The sequence below is a fragment of the Oncorhynchus mykiss genome, chromosome 2 (genome assembly GCF_057628025.1).
Source record: "Oncorhynchus mykiss isolate SJ-2025 chromosome 2, ASM5762802v1, whole genome shotgun sequence".
NCBI lineage: Eukaryota > Metazoa > Chordata > Actinopteri > Salmoniformes > Salmonidae > Oncorhynchus > Oncorhynchus mykiss.
In genome coordinates, this window is record NC_143023.1 from 54,980,864 (window position 1) to 55,002,763 (window position 21,900).

Genomic DNA, 21,900 nt, shown 5'->3' on the forward strand with positions numbered 1-21,900 from the left:
GTATACAGAATGGTGTCGTCTGCGTAGAGGTGGATCAGAGACTCACCAGCAGCAAGAGCGACCTCATTGATGTATACAGAGAAGAGAGTCGGTCCAAGAATTGAACCCTGTGGCACCCCCATAGAGACTGCCAGAGGTCCGGACAACAGACCCTCCGATTTGACACACTGAACTCTATCAGAGAAGTAGTTGGTGAACCAGGCGAGGCAATCATTTGAGAAACCAAGGCTGTTGAGTCTGCCGATGAGGGTGTGGTGATTGACAGAGTCGAAAGCCTTGGCCAGATCAATGAATACGGCTGCACAGTAATGTTTCTTATCGATGGCGGTTAAGATATCGTTTAGGACCTTGAGCGTGGCTGAGGTGCACCCATGACCAGCTCTGAAACCAGATTGCATAGCAGAGAAGGTATGGTGAGATTCGAAATGGTCGGTAATCTGTTTGTTGACTTGGCTTTCGAAGACCTTAGAAAGGCATGGTAGGATAGATATAGGTCTGTAGCAGTTTGGGTCAAGAGTGTCCCCCCCTTTGAAGAGGGGGATGACCGCAGCTGCTTTCCAATCTTTGGGAATCTCAGACGACACGAAAGAGAGGTTGAACAGGCTAGTAATAGGGGTGGCAACAATTTCGGCAGATAATTTTAGAAAGAAAGGGTCCAGATTGTCTAGCCCGGCTGATTTGTAGGGGTCCAGATTTTGCAGCTCTTTCAGAACATCAGCTGAATGGATTTGGGAGAAGGATAAATGGGGAAGGCTTGGGCGAGTTGCTGTTGGGGGTGCAGTGCTGTTGACAGGGGTAGGAGTAGCCAGGTGGAAAGCATGGCCAGCAGTAGAAAAATGCTTATTGAAATTTTCAATTATGGTGGATTTATCAGTGGTGACAGTGTTTCCTATCTTCAGTGCAGTGGGCAGCTGGGAGGAGGTGTTCTTATTCTCCATGGACTTTACAGTGTCCCAGAACTTTTTTGAGTTAGTGTTGCAAGAAGCAAATTTCTGCTTGAAAAAGCTAGCCTTGGCTTTTCTAACTGCCTGTGTATAATGGTTTCTAGCTTCCCTGAACAGCTGCATATCACGGGGGCTGTTCGATGCTAATGCAGAACGCCATAGTATGTTTTTGTGTTGGTTAAGGGCAGTCAGGTCTGGGGAGAACCAAGGGCTATATCTGTTCCTGGTTCTACATTTCTTGAATGGGGCATGTTTATTTAAGATGGTTAGGAAGGCATTTTTTAAAAATATCCAGGCATCCTCTACTGACGGGATGAGGTCAATATCCTTCCAGGATACCCCGGCCAGGTCGATTAGAAAGGCCTGCTCGCTGAAGTGTTTCAGGGAGCGTTTTACAGTGATGAGAGGAGGTCGTTTGACCGCTGACCCATTACGGATGCAGGCAATGAGGCAGTGATCGCTGAGATCTTGGTTGAAGACAGCAGAGGTGTATTGAGAGGGGAAGTTGGTTAGGATGATATCTATGAGGGTGCCCATGTTTAAGGCTTTGGGGAGGTACCTGGTAGGTTCATTGATAATTTGTGTGAGATTGAGGGCATCAAGTTTAGATTGTAGGATGGCTGGGGTGTTAAGCATGTTCCAGTTTAGGTCGCCTAGCAGCACGAGCTCTGAAGATAGATGGGGGGCAATCAGTTCACATATGGTGTCCAGAGCACAGCTGGGGGCAGAGGATGGTCTATAGCAGGCGGCAACAGTGAGAGACTTGTTTTTAGAGAGGTGGATTTTTAAAAGTAGAAGTTCAAATTGTTTGGGTACAGACCTGGATAGTAGGACAGAACTCTGCAGGCTATCTTTGCAGTAGATTGCAACACCGCCCCCTTTGGCAGTTCTATCTTGTCTGAAAATGTTGTAGTTTGGAATTAAAATGTCTGAATTTTTGGTGGTCTTCCTAAGCCAGGATTCAGACACAGCTAGAACATCCGGGTTGGCAGAGTGTGCTAAAGCAGTGAATAGAACAAACTTAGGGAGGAGGCTTCTAATGTTAACATGCATGAAACCAAGGCTATTACGGTTACAGAAGTCGTCAAAAGAGAGCGCCTGGGGAATAGGAGTGGAGCTAGGCACTGCAGGGCCTGGATTCACCTCTACATCGCCAGAGGAACATAGGAGGAGTAGAATAAGGGTGCGACTAAAAGCAATAAGAATTGGTCGTCTAGAACGTCTGGAACAGAGAGTAAAAGGAGGTTTCTGGGGGCGATAAAATAGCATCAAGGTATAATGTACAGACAAATGTAAGGTAGGATGTGAATACAGTGGAGGTAAACCTAGGTATTGAGTGATGAAGAGAGAGATATTGTCTCTAGAAACATCATTGAAACCAGGAGATGTCATTGCATGTGTGGGTGGTGGAACTAATAGGTTTGACTAATGTGACAAACTTAAGAAGTACCATCTGAGAGCATTTCTGTGTAACAAATGCGATGGCGACTGACTGGTCTGGCCCACGTGCGTTTTGCTGCCTCCTGCTCTATTACTTTTCTAGACCCTGAGAAGTTTTGGGCACAGTCATCTGCATGTGACTCCTTCCATTCCCTGAACTCCTCAGTAAACCCTATTTTCCTTTTCATCACACATGCATGGCAGTATGAAGACAACACTTCATAGTCTTATCACTGGACCTGTTGCAATGTCTATGCACACACATATTCCCGTAGTTGGAAGTGAATCCTCTCTTGTGCCAAGTGCCATCAAACAATAGACATTCATCTATGACAGCATCGTCATCCTCCCTCAGCAACTTTGCTACGTCTGGATCTACAGCATATCTGTGTATGCTCTACTAATCTGGTTTGTGGCACTCTCCAAAGATTGCGTCCCTCGAATCTCTCTAAAGTGGAAAAAAAAATGTATTTCTGTAGGTAAATGTAATATCTCAGTAATCATACAGTAGTCTACTCTGTGTGTATGTGACAGTATGTATGTGACAATCTCATTGTTTAACATAGTTATATACTGCTGCTGGCAGTGATAGAGTAGCCACTATGACATGATGTTTGCAGCCCAATATTAATATTGATAATTCAGCAATGCAAGGCCACCCTTACGTTTGAGTCTCTGTAAAAAGGTATTGCGTAATAGAGCGGTTCTTCTATTACAATCTGATTCATCCTTAAGAGTCGATTGACACTCACATTCCTCAATCAAGTTAACATAATACAAAAATCCCCATCAAAATCTGTCTGTTTAAACTAGAGAAATATTTTTTTATATATATATGGGCTGTGTCTCAATCCACCTCATCCGCCTATGTCGTCCTTCCACATGTGGTGGAAAGTGGCAGAGCTACAGCGGTCGTTTGTCAGACCAGGAGACATCCTGAAAACGTCTGAATGGTTTGGCCTCCAAAATATGAGCACAAACTAATATACAAACTGAAATGAAAGATCGAGTCTCACGAACACGATGGTGTTCTCCGTTTTGTCCTACGACCCCGATCAGTGTAACGGGACTCGTCTGAGGGTACAGTTTTTTGTTTTCATGTATGGAATTTTTGTGCCAACAAAAAAAGGAGTTAAATGTGTCTAAAAATATATAGATATGTTCCTGAGCTGTCTTATATTGCCTAGATATATGAGAGACACTTCAAAACCTTCTTCCTTATTATTTAATGTGTTATTCAATGCGTTTCTATGGGCTATAGTAGTGATGGCCAAATTCAATATTTTATTTTAAAAAATATGACCATCTTTAACAAACACCATATGTTATCTTAGTAGACCATTTTAAGACAGGCGATGGATGGCCTGTTGAGCATCTAATCCTGATTTTACAGTTTGGTCCGAAGTCAACATTGGCAGATCTTGAAAAAAAATCAGTTTCAGAACCATTCCCACTGGATTCAGATTGGTAAAAAGTAAAAATTCTTAAATGCATTGTCAATCTCTGTATGATCACCCTATATACCATCAGATTGCGTGCAGATTTGTGAAATTAATTGAGATGCAGTAGTTTGACACAGTTGACAGGCTTAAAGTTTGTTTGCTTGTTAACCAAATGACAGATCTTTAGAAGCATAATCTCGAACTGATTTGTTGATAAGAGATCAAGTCCATTTTTTATTTAAGCTTCTTGTTCTGTAGCTCTGGTGAGGGGTGCTCCACATACTGTTGGTCTGTCAGAAAGGTCTCCCTTTTGATATCCATTTTGAAGTCCTTGGATCGCTTTTTATTACTGTTGGCTACGTAAATGGTTGCCCTCTAATATACACTTTCAATGTTTCCTATAAATGGCTGGGTGAAGTGTCTTCTGATTTTTTTTTTTACTTCTAAGAAAAGCTGTATCTGCTCTGAGACAAAGTTAATGAAATTCTGCTCAGAGAGCAGCACAGAACACCATGTTTTATGAGGCTTATTTTTCATGGTAGTACTGACGGTAGTACTAGGGGGGCGTGATCGGATATGACTAGATGCAGTTTTATCATCAACAACGAAGTAGTCAATATGTGAAAAATAGTGGTGGACGGGAGGGAAAAAAATAGTATTGTTTTTCTGTGGGATTTAACTGCTTCCACAAATCAAAGACACCAAACTTAAGAAGACATAATATCCTGAGCTCTGTGGGATAATGGCATATTCTTATTTGTTAAAGTACCAGATTCAAAAAACAAAAAAATCTGGAGTACCAGATTCAAAAAACAATTAAAGTCCCCACACAGAATCACATAACGGGAGTTCAAATCTGGTAATAAGGAAAATAATGATTTGATTAAGTTGCTATCATCCTTATTCATCCTTATCCTTATTCAGCACTACAGGCCTATTATTAAGTTATCCTGTAACAATAACACGCCTGCCATCTGGATCGGAAATAACACGTGAGGAGACATTACTCTTAATCAAAATTGCTGTCCCACGAGCCCTACTTTGGTAACCTGGGCAGAAACCCTGCCCTTTCCATGAACTGTTTAAATGGGTGTAGCCTGATGGTCAGAGATGACTCTCTTGAAGGAATGCTATCTTTGCTTTCAAGTTATTCCCATGAGTTAATACCTTGTAATGCTTCAATAAGTTCACTGTTCCCTTCACATTCCATGACACACATCATTTCTCATTCTTTGTTACCCATAATACTGTTTGTGGTCGCCTTGTGGCCCTATGCTAGTTCAGCGTAGGTATAAGGCAAAAATATATCAAAGTAGAAAAAAGGCAGTACACATTAGTCTTGCATCGGTTCTGATACTTACGTTTCCTTGAGGTTGACCCGCAAACAAATCAGCTGGCAGGTGGAATAAAAAATAATTTCAACCAGTGTGTCGGCTTGCAGTTCTAACAAACTATATTGCCATTTGGAAACATTTTAAATCTAAATATTATAATTTTTTTCTTTACAAACCCAGGAGCTTGTTGGGTTGAATAGTGTTGCGCATTCTATTATGTGAAGAGTGAGGCAGACGAATGACGTCATTGGTGTTCATCATGTGATTTTAACCAATTATGAATAGGCATTGCCTACTAATTGTCTACTAATTGGTTAATACTTATCTTTTGGAAACACATCTTTTTTACTACAAAACATAGAAACGCGCCATTTTCACATTGGTGCTGGAGATGATGATTATGAAGTTGAAAAAAAGTGAAATTTCCCTTTAAATTAAAATAATATATTTTTTACAAACCCAGGAGCTTGTTGTGTTGAAAAGTGTTGCGGATTCTATTATGTGAGCGATAATGCAGAAATAGCCGAGACTACCAGCCACCTAGCTCATGTGAAAGTAGCCAACATAACAAGAGAAATAAAAAGAAAGGTTAAAAAAAGAAAGGTTATGATGGTGGATTACACTATCGTGGAAACAGATAATGCGCAAGTGAAATCCCCAATTTGGAAGAATTCGTTGGATTCATTCATTCCTTTTGTTGTCATTGTGGACAAGGAAGACAACAACCTGGTAGTTGGACAGCCTGCAAAAGTGCAAGCAGGTATTTGTTTACAATAATATAGTTAATTATTACATGAATTCAGGCTTTTGTCTATTTAGACCATATGCAGGCCGTATAAAGTTTAAACCTGTGTGGCTGGTTAAAGGTTGAGTAGTGTTAGGTTCTGATTATCAGAGTAAGAACTAGACTGGCACTATGAAAGCTTAAACCAAGTGTATTCTTCCCAAAGGATCGAACAGCGGAACAGACAAAAACATGTTTACATTAGTGGTGGTATTTGTACCCCACTTTGTGTGGAGTCTGCTCCTCGCTAAACATTGTATCTTCATTGCTAGGCAGGAAAATAAGTGATACGGGAAATAAACTGTTATTTTTCCCTTAACGTGACCTGACCTGACCTGACCTCAACCCCCTTCATCACTAATCCATAGCTCTCTCCCATTCTCATTGCCTGCCATGTGATCGCTTTCCCTACACTCAGTACATTCCAAGCTTAATTGCACACACTATATACCTTCCTCCTACAGATAACCATTAACTTCTGGTGTAGACCCTCTAAACCTAAGCACCCAATATTTCAATAGATACCTGATAATTAACCCTATCCCCAGTTTAGGAGTTAGAACCCAGAATCCATCAGTAGCCAATAGCCAACTAAATATACAGTGCATTCGGAAAGCATTCAGACCTCTTCGCTTTTTCCACATTTTGTTATGTTACAGCCTTATTTGAAATGTCTTATTCAAATGTGTTCATTCCTCAGCCTTATTTGAAATGCCTTATTCAAATGTTTTCATTCCTCATCAGTCTACACACAATACCCCATAATATGCCATTAAAAACTGAAATATCACATTTACATAAGTATTCAGACCCTGTACTCAGAACTTTGTTGAAGCACCTTTGGCAGTGATTACAGCCTTGAGTCTTCTTGGGTATGATGCTTCAAGCTTGGCACACCTGTATTTGGGGAGTTTCTCCCATTCTTCTCTGCAGATCCTCTCAAGCTCTGTCAGTTTGGATGGGGAGCGTCACTGCACAGCTATTTTCATATCTTTCCAGAGATGTTCGATCCGGTTCAGGTCCGGGCTCTGGCTGGGCCACTCAATGACATTCAGAGACTTGTCCCGAAGCCACTCCTGCGCTGTTTTGGCTGTGTGCTTAGGGTCGTTGTCCTGTTGGAAGGTGAACCTTCTCCCCAGTCTGAGGTCCTGGAGCAAGTTTTCAGACTGCGGAAAAGGAACATTTTTAGTGGTTCTACATAATTCTACATAATTTTAGATGACTAGAGACTTTAGAACAAAATGACAGGTTATACTTTGACACGGACAAATTGAGAATCTGAGATCAATGAAAACAACCTTGTCTTAAATCCGTCAATAGCCTATGGAGACACACATATTGTACAATATGAGGAGGATTTTATAGTCCTAAAAAAGCTATCCAGTTTCACTGACTCACCCAATGTTGTGCAGCTCACTCACCGGCGATGGCCAATGCGCTCATACCAAAAGCTCATCTCTCTCTTGTTTTACTTTGTAAAACAATGTTGTTCGGCACAATAGGTCTATTTGAAAGTTGATAACTTGGTAGCCTACAGACAGATTAGTCTTCTCTTTTCAGCAGGATCTGTGTTTTCCTGCTGTTGTATATGAAATCTTGCGAAAGATCCTGTATTGGTTGACCGCAGTAATTCCATAACTTTGGCAAATGTATTTAAATGTATCAGTGGTGCTGTGATAGCTCCAGCACCCTCACCACGGCTGTGATTCTGTAAGGAAATAAATGATGAAGTGCAACGCTGGAGAGGTGAGAGTTACATGCTCATTTCTATCAGAGCAGGGAGAGACATCACAGAAAGTGAATCTCATTCTGGTTCGGTGAGAAATACAGGCGCACTTCTCTCTCTCACCACAGCAATGGCCATGCGTTGGTCAAAATAAGCTACGATGTTGTGCAAAACATAAACCCGGGCCAGGCCAACACTGATCAATTCTTAGAATATCAGGCACTGTTTTCACATTACTTTTTTTTAGGGGGCAGCCAGGAGAATTACACAGGATCAACTTGAATTGACTCTTGATTGCTTTTATTATAATTTTTACTTTGCAAACAGTAAAAATAATGCTTTATGTTACGAGAGGTACCGGATCCTGGCTAATGGATTCCAGAACAAAACAATCCAAAACTGAGGTGCCGAACAGGATCTGGCTCAAATTAAGCACTGCCACCACCCAAAAGGGCACATAGGATACTGGAAAAGCAAAGGGGCTTGTGCTCTGCACAGGTAGAGCCCGATCTGTGCACTTCCTGACCCACAGCTCCCCATGTACAATATGAAAACAGCATTTCCCACCCCACATGCTCTGTAGTTGGGGTTTGCCTGGTTCCCGCTCCCCTCCTAAAGAAAATCAAAATGGGTTCAATTTACAAAGAAAATGTATACTAAATTAATTTAATAATAAAAAAAATTAAAGAAGCAAAAACTGTTTGGAAAAAGGGAGAGAGTAATGCCTATTTATGTGTTGGCCACTTTACTGATATTTATCTCTTCCTTTATAAAACAACAAAACAAACATCCAGTGTTGTGAGGAAGATAAACCGACACGGAAGTAAACCTCATGGTGTTTTTTTGTCCCGAGAACGGACAGGCACATAGATAGCACATTCATGTGCAAACAAAACAGTGTATCATTCGCCTACTGTTGTCCGTTGGTTCCTTGACCCCACCCACCCCGAGACACACGCATACAAATACACATTGATTTTGTATTGTAGATACCTGTATGCGGTAGTAGAGTACACTTAATGTGTTGAGAAAAGTGTTATGGAATGTAATGTCATTTTTTTTTGTGTGTGTACAGTCGTGGCCAAAAGTTTTTTGAGAATGACACAACTATTAATTTTCACAAAGTTTGCTGCTTCGGTGTCTTCAGATATGTTTTGTCAGATGTTACTGTGGAATACTGAAGTATAATTACAAGCATTTCATAAGTGTCAAAGGCTTTTATTGACAATTACCTGAAGTTGTTGCAAAGAGTCAATATTTGCAGTGTTGACCCTTCTTTTTCAAGACCTCTGCAATCCACCCTGGCATTCTGTCACCCGCCTCTTGAGGATTGACCGCAAGTTCTCAATGGGATTAAGGTCTGGGGAGTTTCCTGGCCATGGACCCAAAATATCAATATTTTGTTCCCCGAGCCACTTAGTTATCACTTTTGCCTTATGACAAGGTGCTCCATCATGCTGGAAAAGGCATTGTTCGTCACCAAACTGTTCTGTGATGGTTGGGCGGAGTTGCTCTCAGAGGATGTGTTGGTACCATTCTTTATTCATGGCTGTGTTCTTAGGCAAAATTGTGAGTGAGCCCAATCCCTTGGCTAAGAAGCAACCCCACACATGAATGGTCTCAGGATGCTTTACTGTTGGCATGACACAGGACTGATGGTAGCGCTCACCTTGTCTTCTCCGGACAAGCTTTTTTCCGAATGCCCCAAACAATTGGAAACGGGATTCATCAGAGAAAATGACTTTACCCCAGTCCTCAGCAGTCCAATCCCTGTACCTTTTGCAGAATATCAGTCTGTCCCTGATGTTTTTCCTGGAGAGAAGTGGCTTCTTTGCTGCCCTTCTTGACACCAGGCCATCCTCCAAAAGTCTTCGCCTCACTGTACTGGTGGTGCCCCGATCCCGCAGCTGAGTCAACTTTGAGAGACGGTCCTGGCGCTTGCTGGACTTTCTTGGGTGCCCTGAAGCCTTATTCACAACAATTGAACCGCTCTCCTTGAAGTTCTTGATGATCCGATGGTGGTTTTAGGTGCAATCCTACTGGCAGCAATATCCTTGCCTGTGAAGCCCTTTTTGTGCAAAGCAATGATGACGGCACGTGTTTCCTTGCAGGTAACCATGGTTGACAGAGGAAGAACAATGATTCCAAGCACCACCCTCCTTTTGAAGCTTCCAGTCAGTTATTCAAACTCAATCAGCATGACAGAGTGATCTCCAGCCTTGTCCTCGTCAACACTCACACCTGTGTTAACGAGAGAATCACTGACATGATGTCAGCTGGTCCTTTTGTGGCAGGGCTGAAATACAGTGGAAATGTTTTTGGGGATTCAGTTCATTTGCATGGCGAAGAGGGACTTTGCAATAATTGCAATTCATCTGATCACTCTTTATAACGGTCTGGAGTATTATCAAATTGCCATCATACAACCTGAGGCAGCAGACTTTGTGAAAATTAACATTTGTGTCATTCTCAAAACTTTTGGCCACGACTGTATATAACTGCCTTAATGTATCTGTACCCCAGGAAGAGTAATGGGGATCCTTAATAAATACAAATTCAGCTCCCGACCCCAGCCCAAAGGGATTTTCCAAGGGCGAAACGAGCACACTCACAAACACCAGGATTGGTAATAATGAATTAGAGTTTTCCTGTCTGTGTGTTGTTTAGGTGGTGAGTCAGGGGGAGAGGGCTGGGAGCTCTGTGTCTAGGGTGGACCCCCAGCTACTGAAGATGGCCCTGAGCCCCTACCCCAAGCTCAAGGCAGCGCTCTTCCCTGTGAGCGGACCACGAGGGACCACCGCCACCACATCCGATATCTCCGTCTACCACCTCATGCAGGTACATCCATACCGTCCAGATCATCTGTTTGCTAAATGTCTTGTGTGTGTTTGCTGTCTTACAAATCATACAGTAACTTACCACATGCATAAAGGAACTGAATAATAGGGTTTGGTCCTGAGTACACCATTAGCATTCAGCTCATCACTGAGCAAACAAAGGCCCTAGGCTCTAATCATAGCATTATAGAGAACCACACAGCACCTTCACAGCACATTACACACACACTCTGCATTCACAGCACGGCGCACAACACACTATCTCAGCTTCGAAGCTAAACTTTGACTTTGAGTGTGTATTAGCAACTCGTCATCCTTGAAACTCATCAATGTGTCTGCATCAGATAGCTTATGTCTGGTCTGGCCTGCACTTTTTTTTTTTTGCTGTGGTACGGTAATTGCCTTTTCACCGCTTAAAGGCTAAACAGCCAGCGCTCGGACAGCTAGCTTCCCCTCAGGCTACAGACAGCAGGGAGCAATCACTTTAATGAGTGGTGGATATGCATGGCTCCACTTTTATCCTGATGAGGTATGAAACCAGTGCACAAATATGTTGCTGGAAAATACATTGAGATATGTCAGCCCATCCTCCCACAGTTTCAATAGGGCATAATTCAAATGGAGAAACCTGTGGAGTAGGCTGAGCAATGTGCTTTTAAAGGAAATGTTGTTTGTCCGAAACTGAATATTTGTACGGGCACTTGTTATGGACTGTGTACATGGTGGTGTTAAGTGCAATGTAAAATAAAGACTTTGTATGCAGCAGAAGTATTTTTGCTGACAATATATTTTACTTGTCTTTCCTTTTAGTCTTTACATCCATTGGATCCATCTCGACTGTTCGGGTGGCAGTCTGCCAATACACTAGGCTCCACCGGTAGGTATTTCACGGAAAGAACATATTCTTTTTTTAAGCTCACTTCTGAATATCAATGTATGCTCTTGTAACTCACCTAGCATAGGATGACGTACCCTAGGGTTTAACTAAGGCTGTAGATTGTTTGGTGATAATTTGTGTCTTCAAAACATTGTGTGATATGTAGTGTTGAATTCCCCCAATAGAGACCTCAGTGGAGCTGCCCCATTTCTCTAGTCCTCACCTTGTCAGTAAATACGCCCTGATTGAGAACCTCGACTTCCTCTACTATCTGCGTCACGGACGACCATCGTTCGCCTACGGAACGTTTCTCGTCCAACAGCTAGCCAACTCCAACGAAGTGAAGTCACAGTGAGTATATCGGACTCTGTTAGGAAATTTCAACTGACACCAGAGTAACATAGACGGCACACTACAAAGACGATATGTTTTGCAGTAAGCGGAGTACATCCCCAAAAACATCTTACCTGAGGACATGATGACTATGCCTGGAAACAAAAAACGAAGCCCTCAGATGTCTACAATGATCTTTGAGGTTTATCAGGGACAAGCAGACCGGACTACATTTCGAAGTGTCAGACGCCTTCCTCCTCAGTGCCTTTAACGTCACTAACCAAACTATTTGAAACTTGTTTAACATAAAAACAAGAGGCTTGGGCAAGCACTTATCCTTGTTTTATTTTTCCCTCTGTTGTCGTTGTTACTCTTCGGTGGCACACGTAATTTTATATTCATTTTCGCATATGTTGTAGCTCAGACTATTTTACATCATCTGAGGTGTTTGTGTGTTTAATGCCTGTCGTCGGTTAAGAAAGTATTCTCTTGAATTCTTCTACCATGGGCAAACATGTATAGAAGACTTCGTTCGAAAAGCGATTGAGTTCATATAGGACGACCCGGTATACAAGTCATGTACACTGAGTGTAAAAAAACATTTGGAATACCTTCCTAATATTGAGCACCCACTTTTCCCCTCGGAACTGCCTAAATTTGTCGTAGCATGGACTCTACAATGTGTCGGAAGCGTTCCACCGGGATGCTGGCCCATGTTGACTCCAATGCTTCTCATAGTTGTGTCAAGTTGGTTGGATGTCCTTTGGGTGGTGGACCATTCTTGATACTCACGGGAAAATGTTGAGTGTGAAAAACCCAGCAGCATTGCAGTTCGACACAAACCGGTGCGCCTGGCACCTACTACCATACCCAGTTCAAAGGCAATTAAATATTTTGTCTTTCCCATTCACCCTCTGAATGGCACCCACACAATCCATATCTCAATTGTTTCAAGGCTTAAAAATCTTTCTTTAACCTTTTTCCTTTTTATCTACACTGATTGAAGTGGATTTAGCAGGTGACATCAATAAGGGATCATAGCATTCACCTGGTCAGTCGATGTCATGGAAAGGTGTTCCTAATGTTTTGCGCACTCAGTGCACATTGTGTTGTAATATGTTGTATGTCTTTTCCCTGTGTCAGGCTCAGTCATGCGGCGCAGCAGGCCTACAGCCTGGCCATGCTGCATTTCAGCGTTCCCTCTGTGGCAGCTGCATGTGTGTGTTTCTGCGAGCTCCTGGGTGTGTGTAGCCTAAAGCTGCGGGTGGACCTCAAAGCCCTCAGTCTGATCCTCCGACTCCGGACCCAGAGGCCTGGAGGGACCAGCACATTCTCCCTTAAAGACTTACTGGGTAAACCTACACATACACACGTGTGTAGTTTTTTCGCTACACCCGCAATAACATCTGCTAAATACATTTACAGTTAAAGTCAGAAGTTTACATACACCTTAGCCAAATACATTTAAACTCAGTTTTTCACAATTCCTGACATTTAATCCTAGTAAAAATGCCCTGTTTTAGGTCAGTTAGGATCACCACTTTATTTTAAGAATGTGAAATTTCTAAATAATAGTAGATTATTTCTTTCATAACATTCCCAGTGGGTCAGAGGTTTACATACAAATTGAGTGTATTTGATAGCATTGCCTTTAAATTGTTTAACTTGGGTCAAACGTTTTGGTTAGCCTTCCACAATCTTCCCACAATAAGTTGGGTGAATTTTTGCCCATTCCTCCTGACAGAGCTGGTGTAACTGAGACAGGTTTGTAGGCCACCTTGCTTGCGCACGCTTTTTCAGTTCTGCCCACAAATTTTCTATAAGATTTTTTAAATGTGTTTTTATTTCACCGTTATTTATCCAGGTAGGCCAGTTGAGAACAAGTTCTCATTTACAACTGGGACCTGGCCAAGATAAAGAAAAGCAGTGCGACACAAACAACAACACAGAGTTACACATGGAATAAACAAACGTACAGTCAATAACACAATAGAAAAGACTATATACAGTGTTTGCAAATGAAGTAAGATTAGGGAGGTAAGGCAATAAATAGGCCATAATGGTGAAATATTTACAATTTAGCAATTAAACACTGGAGTGATAGATGTGCAGAAGATGAATTTGCAAATAGAGATACTGGGGTTCAAATGAGCAAAAAAGTATAATAACAGTATGGGGAGAGGTAGTTGGGTGGGCTATTTACAGATGCAATGATCTATAATCTGCGCTGACAGCTGATGCTTAAAGTTAGTGAGGGAGATATAAGTCTCCAGCTTCAGTGACTTTTGCAGTTTGTTCCAGTCATTGGCAGCAGAGAACAGGAAGGAAAGGCGGCCAAAGGAGGAATTGGCTTTGGCGGTGACCAGTGAAATATACTTGCTGGAGCGTGTGCTATGGGTTGGTGCTGCTATGTTGACCAGTGAGCTGAGATAAGGTGGGGCTTCACCTAGCAAAGACCTGGAGCCAGTGGGTTTGGCAACGAATATGAAGCGAGGGCCAGCCAATGAGAGCATACAGGACACAGTGGTGGGTAGTATATGGGGCTTTGGTAACAAAACAGATGGCACTGTGATAGACAGCATCCAATTTGCTGAGTAGAGTGTTGGAGGCTATTTTGAAAAATACATCGCCGAAGTCAAAGATCTGTTGGATGGTCAGTTTTACGAGGGTATGTTTGGCAGCATGAGTGAAGGGTGCTTTGTTGCGAAATAGGAAGACGATTCTAGATTACATTTTGAATTGGAGATGCTTAATGTGAGTCTGGAAGGAGCGTTGACAGTCTAACCACACATCTAGGTATTTGTAGTTGTCCACATATTCTAAGTCAGAGCGGTCCAGAGTAGTGATGCTAAACGGGCGGGCAGGTGCGGGCAGCGATCGGTTGAAGAGCATGCATTTATTTTACTTGCTTTTAAGAGCAGTTGGAGGCCACTGAAGGAGTGTTGTATGGAATTGAAGCTCGTCTGGAGATTAGTTAACACAGTGTTCAAAGAAGGGCCAGAAGTATACAAAATGGTGTCGTCTGCGTAGAGGTGGATCAGAGAATCAACAGCAGCAGGAGCGAATTCATTGATGGTTACAGAGAAAATAGTTGGCCCGAGAATTGAACCCTGTGGCACCCCCATAGAGACTGCCAGAGGTCCGGCCAACAGGCCCCCCGATTTTACACAGTGAACTCTATCTGAGAAGTAGTTGGTGAACCAGGCGAGGCAGTCATTTGAGAAACCAAGGCTGTTGAGTCTGCCCATAAGAATGTGGTGATTGGCAGAGTCGAAAGCCTTGGCCAGGTCGATGAGTACGGCTGCACAGTACTGTCTTTTATCGATGGTGATTATGATGTCGTTTAGGACCTTGAGCGTGGCTGAGGTGCACCCATGGAAACCAGATTGCATTACGGAGAAGGTATGGTGGGATTGGAAATGGTCGGTGATCTTTTTGTTAACTTTGCTTTCGAAGATTTTAGAAAGGCAGGGTCAGATAGATATAGGTCTGTAACAGTTTGTGTCTAGGGTGTCTCCCCCTTTGAAGAGGGGGATGACCTCAGCAGCTTTCCAATCTTTGGGGATCTCAGATGATACAAAAGAGAGGTTGAACAGGCAAGTAATAAGGGTTGCAACAATTGCAGTGGGTAATTTTAGAAAGAGAGGGTCCAGATTGTCTAGCCCTCTGATTAGTATGGGTCCAGATTTTGCAGCTCTTTCAGAACATCAGCTATCTGGACTTGGGTGAAGGAGAAATGGGGAGGCTTGGGCAAGTTGCTATGGGGGGTGCAGAGCTGTTGACCGGGGTAGGGGTAGCCTGGTGGAAAACATGGCCAGCCATAGAAAAATGCTTCTTGAAATTCTCAATTATCGTGGATTTATTGGTGGTGACAGTCTTTCCTAGCCTCAGTGCAGTGGGCAGCTGGGAGGAGGTGCTCTTATTCTCCATGGACTTGACAGTGTCCCAGAAATGTTGGGAGTTTGCGCTTACAGGATGCACATTTCTGTTAGGAAAGCAAGGCTAGCTTTTTGACACTGCCTGTGTAAATTGGTTCTTAACATCCCCGAAAAGTTGCATATCGCGGGGGCTATTCAATGCTAATTCAGAACATCACAGGATGTTTTTGTGCTGGTCAAGGGCAGTCAGGTCTGGAGTGAACCAAGGGCTATATCTGTTCTTGGCTCTACATTTTTTGAATGGAGCATGCTTATTTAAGATGAGGAAACCACTTTTAACGAATTAACAGGCTTCCTCTACTGACAGAATGAGGTCAATATCCTTCCAGTATACCCGGGCCAGGTCGATTAGAAAGGCCTGCTTGCTGAAGTGTTTTAGGGAGCGTTTGACAGTGATGAGGGGTGGTCGTTTGACCGCGGACCCATTATGGACGCAGGCAATGAGGCAGTGATCGCTGAGATCCTGGTTGAAGACAGCATAGGTGTATTTAGAGGGCAGGTTGGTCAGGATGATATCTATGAGGGTGCCCGTGTTTATGGATTTGGGGTTGTACCTGGTAGGTTCCATGATAATTTTGGTGAGATTGAGGGCATCTAGCTTAGATTGTAGGACGGCCGGGGTGTTAAGCATATCCCAGTTTAGGTCACCTAACAGTACTAACTCTGGAGATAGATGGGGGAAATCAATTCACATATGGTGTCCAGGGCACAGCTGGGGGCTGAGCGGGGTCTGTAACATGTGGCAACAGTGAGAGACTTATTTATGGGAAGGTGGATTTTTAAAAGTAGAAGCTCGAACTGTTTGGGCACAGACCTGGATAGCATGACCGAACTCTGCAGGCTGTTTCTGCAGTAGATTGCAACTCCAACCCCTTTGGCAGTTCTATCTTGGCGGAAAATGTTGTAGTTGGATGGAAATGTAAGAATTTTTGGTGGCTATCCTAAGACAGGCTTCAGACACGGCTAGGACATCAGGGTTGGCGGAGTGTGCTAAAGCAGTGAATAAAACAAACTTAGGGAGGAGGCTTCTGATGTTAACATGCATGAAACTAAGGCTATTATGGTTACAGAAGTCAACAAATTATAGCGCCTGAGGAATAGGAGTGGAACTGGGGGCTACAGGGCCTGGGTTAACCTCTACATCACCAGAGGAATAGAGGAGTAGGATAAGGGTACGGCTAAAGACTATAAGAACTGGTTGTCTCATGTGTTGGGGACAGATAATAAAAGGAGCAGATTTATGGGTGCGGTAGAATAGATTCAAGGCATAATGTACAGACAAGGGTAATGTAGGATGTGAGTTACAGTGGAAGTAAACATATGCGTTGCGTGACGATGAGAGGGGTTCAATCTCTGGAGGCATCAATTAACCTAGGTGAGGTCTCCGCATGTGTGTGTGGTGGGACGAAAGAGCTATCTAAGGCATTTTGAATGGGGCTGAGGGCTCTACAGTGAAATAAAACAATAAAAACTAGCCAAGACAGCAGTAAACAAGGCATATTGGCATTAGAGAGAGGCGTAAAGCAACAGGTGTTGATCAGGAGAGCTAAGACAACAACGGGTAAATGGCGATGAATGGGCAGAGCGAGTCAGTTATGTACATACAGGACCTGAGTTTGAAGCTGGGGCCGACAGGTAAACAAAATGAGGTACCGTGTTATTGAAACAGTCTGTGGGGGGGCTGGCTTCCGGGTTGCATGCGCGCTGTGTTAAGAAGCAGTGTGGCTTGGTTGGGTTGTGTTTCGGAGGACGCATGGCTTTTGACCTTCGTCTCTCCCGAGCCCGTACGGGAGTTGTAGCGATGAGACAAGATAGTAACTACTAACAATTGGATACCATGAAATTGGGGAAAAAATGGGGTAAAAAGAGACAGTCCAGGGGGCATCAGCTGTGTAGTCGAGTGATCATATGGTCAAAAGAGCAGCAATAGGTGAGTCAGGATGCAATTCGGTAGTCAAAACTACGCTGAACAAGCAGGGGACACAGCGTTCAGAAAAGCTAGCGGGCCGGGGCAAGTATGGCCCTGCGGCAAGTATGGCTCTGCGGCGATATCTTAACAGAATAGCCTGTTGAGACCACATCAGGCGATCACGTCGGCAGTCCAGTCGTGATGGATCGGCGGGGCTCCGTGTCGACAATAAAGGGTCCAGGCCAATTGGCAAAGGAGGTTTTGTAGCCCTAAAAATATTATGGGCCTAGCTCGAGGCTAGCTCAAGGCTAGCTGGTGCTAGCTTCGGGGCAGAGGCGTTAGCTAACAGTAGCCACTGTTTGCAGCTAGTTGGCTGCGATGATCCGGCGTAATGATCCGGTGTAAGGATCCAGAGCGGCAAAAAACCGGTGATATGGTAGAGAGAAGCAGTCTGATATGCTCTGGGTTGATATCACGCTGTACAGACTGGCAGGTGATTGTCCAAGCTACGGCTAGCTGATTCCGTGGGGGAAAAAAGGGTGAGGACCGCTAGCCGTGGCTAACAAAGAGTAGTAGCTAGTTAGCTGGCTAGCTCCTAATGGAAGTTTGAGTTATAAGGAAGAAAAATAGCAGATCCGTATCACATTGGGTGAGGCGGGTTGCAGGAAAGTATTTTTAATTCATTGATAGAAAGTGAGATTAAGATATATACGATAAACTGCTATTTACAAGGGATAAGACACGGGATAAGACAGAGACAGATATACACGTCCTACTGCGCTGCCATCTTGAATTTTGAGGGGAAAACGGTTTGAGGTCAGGGCTTTGTGATGGCCACTACAATACCTTGACTTTGTTGTCCTTAAGCCATTTTGCCATATCTTTGGAAGTATGCTTGGGGTCATTGTCCATTTGGAAGACCCATTTGTGACCAAGCTTTAGCATCCTGACTGATGTCTTGATGTTGCTTCAATATATCCACATAATTTTCCATCCTCATGATGAATCGATCTTTTTTGTAAAGTGCACCGGTCCCTCCTGCAGAAAAGCTCCCCCACAACATGATACTAACACCCACATAACGATGGTCATTATGGCCAAACAGTTCCATTTTTGTGTCATCAGACCAGAGGACATCTCTCCAAAAAGTACAATCTTTGTCCCCATATGCAGTTGCAAACTGTTGTCTGCCTTTTTTAAGGCGGTTTTGGAGCAGTGGCTTCTTCCTTGCTGAGCGGCCTATCAGGTAATGTCGATATAGGCCTCGTTTTACTGTGAATATAGATACTTTAGTACCTGTTTCCTCCAGCATCTTCACAAGGTCCTTTGCTGTTGTTCTGGGATTGATTTGCACCTTTCACACCAAAGTACGTTCAGATCACATCTCCTTTCTGAGCGGTATGACTGCTTCCTGGTCCCATGGTGTTTATTCTTGCGTACTATTATTTGTACAGATGAAGGTGGTACCTTCAAGCATTTGGAAATTGCTCGCAAGGATGAACCAGACTTGAGGAGGTCTATAATTATTTTCTGAGGTCTTGGCTGATTTCTTTTGATTTTCCCGTGATGTCAAGCAAAGGTAGGCCTTGAAATACATCCACAGGTACACATCCAATTGACTCAAATGTTGTCAGTTAGCCTATCAGAAGCTTCTAAAGCCATGACATTATTTTCTGGAATTTTCTAAGCTGTTTAAAGGCACAGTCAGTATGTAAACTTCTGACCCACTGGAATTGTGATACAGTGAAATAATCTGTCTGTAAACAATTGCTGTAAAAATGTCTTGTCATGCACAAAGTAGATGTCCTAACCGATTTGCCAAAACTATAGTTTATTAACAATAAATTTGTGGAGTGGTTGAAACACTTCGGTTGGAGTCATTAAAACTTGTTTATGTAAACTTCCGACTTCAACTGTATGTATGTGACCAATACGATTGTATTTTATTTGCAAAGACACACACACATCACACTGTGACGTTTGTTTGACCTTTTCTGTGTTTCAGCTGCTAAAGGCAGTAAGCTGGTGGAGGTGGAGAGGGAGACAGCGGAAGAGCTGCTCTTTGACTTGGAGGAAGCTGTGAAGGACAGTTTGGAGAGGAAGGGCACCAGCAGGTTAGGCACAGGCCCAATCCCAAATCGACCTATGCATTGTGAAGATTTGATGGGTAAAAGCAATATGGTGAAACGTACATCTCGCATGTCACAGGGCAAGGTGGAGATGTTACCATATTGCTTACACCTGTCAAATACTGTCGGATCTCAGCAATTGCATATGGTCTAGGGGCGAGAAGAAACACTCTTATACACAGTTTGGTACAAGGAAATGTATCCCATAGTTTTATGGACAATTTGTTGTGTGAGTCTGTTCAACTCCAAATGCCCTCTCCAGGTCATCCTATGAGGCAGGTCAGGAGTGGGCTCTGCCCATACAGTTTTGCCAGCTACATGCCCTGCCCCTGAGCAGTGTGTACCCGCAGGACTGTGCAGCCGACAGCCAGTGGCTACACTTCCTGCTCTTTGTCCAGCTGCACACCTACCCCCCTCAGCAGGTACATATCCACCACTGCCAAACACACACATGCTAAATCTTTAAAGGCCCATTCGAACACTTTTGCAACTCCTATTCATTATCTCCAGCACCACACCAATCAGTGTGTGAAAACAGCACATTTCTACATTTTGAAGTTAACACTCCGGTTTACTGAGTCTATCATGCAGGGGTTTAAGTTCTCCATCACTGTGAAGAATTTCCATCAAATGTGACTCACCACCTGGATTCGTGTCTTATGAAGCAAAATTTGAAATTTGACTTTTTACATTGGGTAATGTAAAGAGCTACAAAATGGTATATCATACACAGCATTTTTGAGGAACAATGGGAAAGTAATTCTGCTTTGAACGTTGATAAACTTGTAAACTCACTTTTGAGAAAAGGGCCTTTGTTTTGGTACCTACTGGAGAGCTCTCCTTTGTCTACACCCATTCAGCATTGTTGACACCCTCTTAAGCCAGCCCCACCCATCTCTTTAAGGATTCACATGTGAGGTCATGTGCTAAACAGTGAGTAGTGTGGTAAAGGCTAAGACTAAAAGTGGTAGTAGCCTACAATAACGATGCAGAAACGCTTTCACATATGTAAACACTGGTATGGCGCTGGAGATAATGAATATGTGGACTTGCCCTTTAACTATCATTAACACTCCACTAGAAAACCCTTTAAAGATCCAATGCAGCCGCTTTTAACTCAATTTCAAATCATTTCTGGGTGACAATGAAGTACCTTAGTGTGGTTTTGACAAATTTAATCGAAAACAAAGAAACAAAAAACAAAAATAACTCCTTAGCAAGAGCACTTTCTCAAGCAAGAATTTTGACTAGGACTTTCTTAGAATGGTGAGGGTCCTAATTGGACAAGCCTAATGGGAGGGATATGCAACCTGAAAACTAACTGTTATTGGCAGAGCGGTATGAAAGTCTATTTTATTGGTCTATTAACTTGCACTGTCTGGTGGTGTTGCTAGGCAGGCTGAAACTCCATCCCACCGAAACAGGCCAAAAATTCAGGCACTCTTTTCAAACAGCTCTTACACTAAAAGGCAATTATCATAATTTTCACAATTTCACAGTATTATTCCAACCTCGTTGAGTGGAAATGTATATATAAACCACGGGAAAATAATTTTTGACTGCATTGGGCCTTTAATAACCCATACAACTGAAGGATTCTACCACACCTACTTTCTCTGTTCACTCTAAAATGGGATGAAAACTGCTCTCAGGTTCTCTTCCTCTGAAGATCCCTATCAGGGAAATATGTTATTTGAATTAAATTGTATCGTTTACAGGGGCCTAAACTGTAAGGATTGTTCTCTAGATGGAAAATAAAGACTGGTGGTTTCCAATCGCCCCCTTGTCTGTGGTACTGTAGCGATTGTATGTTTTCAGTTCTTCCCTCTTTCCCTACTTGTGATTGACAGGTGAGGTCCCTGGCGACCCAGTTCAGCCCAGCCCTGCAGGCCCACCTGACCTTGGCCTTCCAGAACCTGCAGCTCAGCTCTCAGTGGAGGGTGGGGGAGGTGGAAGACAGGGAGGCCCAGGGTCAAGTCACCCTGCCCAGCGAGGAAGCCTCCGACCCCCCCAAGGAGCTGTTCCAGGTGCTGCTGCAGAGCCAGGAGCAGGCCAGTCCCTGGAGACACCTCCTGGGGGAGGCCCTGGCACAGCACTGCCCCACGCTCACCATACTAGCTGCCTGTCATCAGGTGGGGCTCTGTCTGTAAGGATTCTCTGTCTATGAGAATTTGTATTATAAGGCTTAGTATAAAAACGTTATTTAA

General features: G+C 43.3%; 1 protein-coding gene across 8 annotated transcripts in view; it reads left to right on the forward strand.

Annotated features, from left to right (window-relative positions):
* Nucleotides 1–21,900, forward strand: part of spg11 (SPG11 vesicle trafficking associated, spatacsin) — a 98,400-nt gene that overhangs the window by 53,174 nt on the left and 23,326 nt on the right. For all 8 annotated transcript variants that reach the window (XM_021565598.3, XM_090202360.1, XM_021565615.3 and 5 more), the window contains exons 19-25: nucleotides 10,338–10,508; nucleotides 11,318–11,384; nucleotides 11,570–11,735; nucleotides 12,861–13,069; nucleotides 19,570–19,678; nucleotides 19,956–20,115; nucleotides 21,544–21,825. In XM_021565598.3, the coding sequence (XP_021421273.3) occupies nucleotides 10,338–10,508; nucleotides 11,318–11,384; nucleotides 11,570–11,735; nucleotides 12,861–13,069; nucleotides 19,570–19,678; nucleotides 19,956–20,115; nucleotides 21,544–21,825 (1,164 nt within the window). The remainder of the gene's footprint in view (nucleotides 1–10,337; nucleotides 10,509–11,317; nucleotides 11,385–11,569; nucleotides 11,736–12,860; nucleotides 13,070–19,569; nucleotides 19,679–19,955; nucleotides 20,116–21,543; nucleotides 21,826–21,900) is intronic.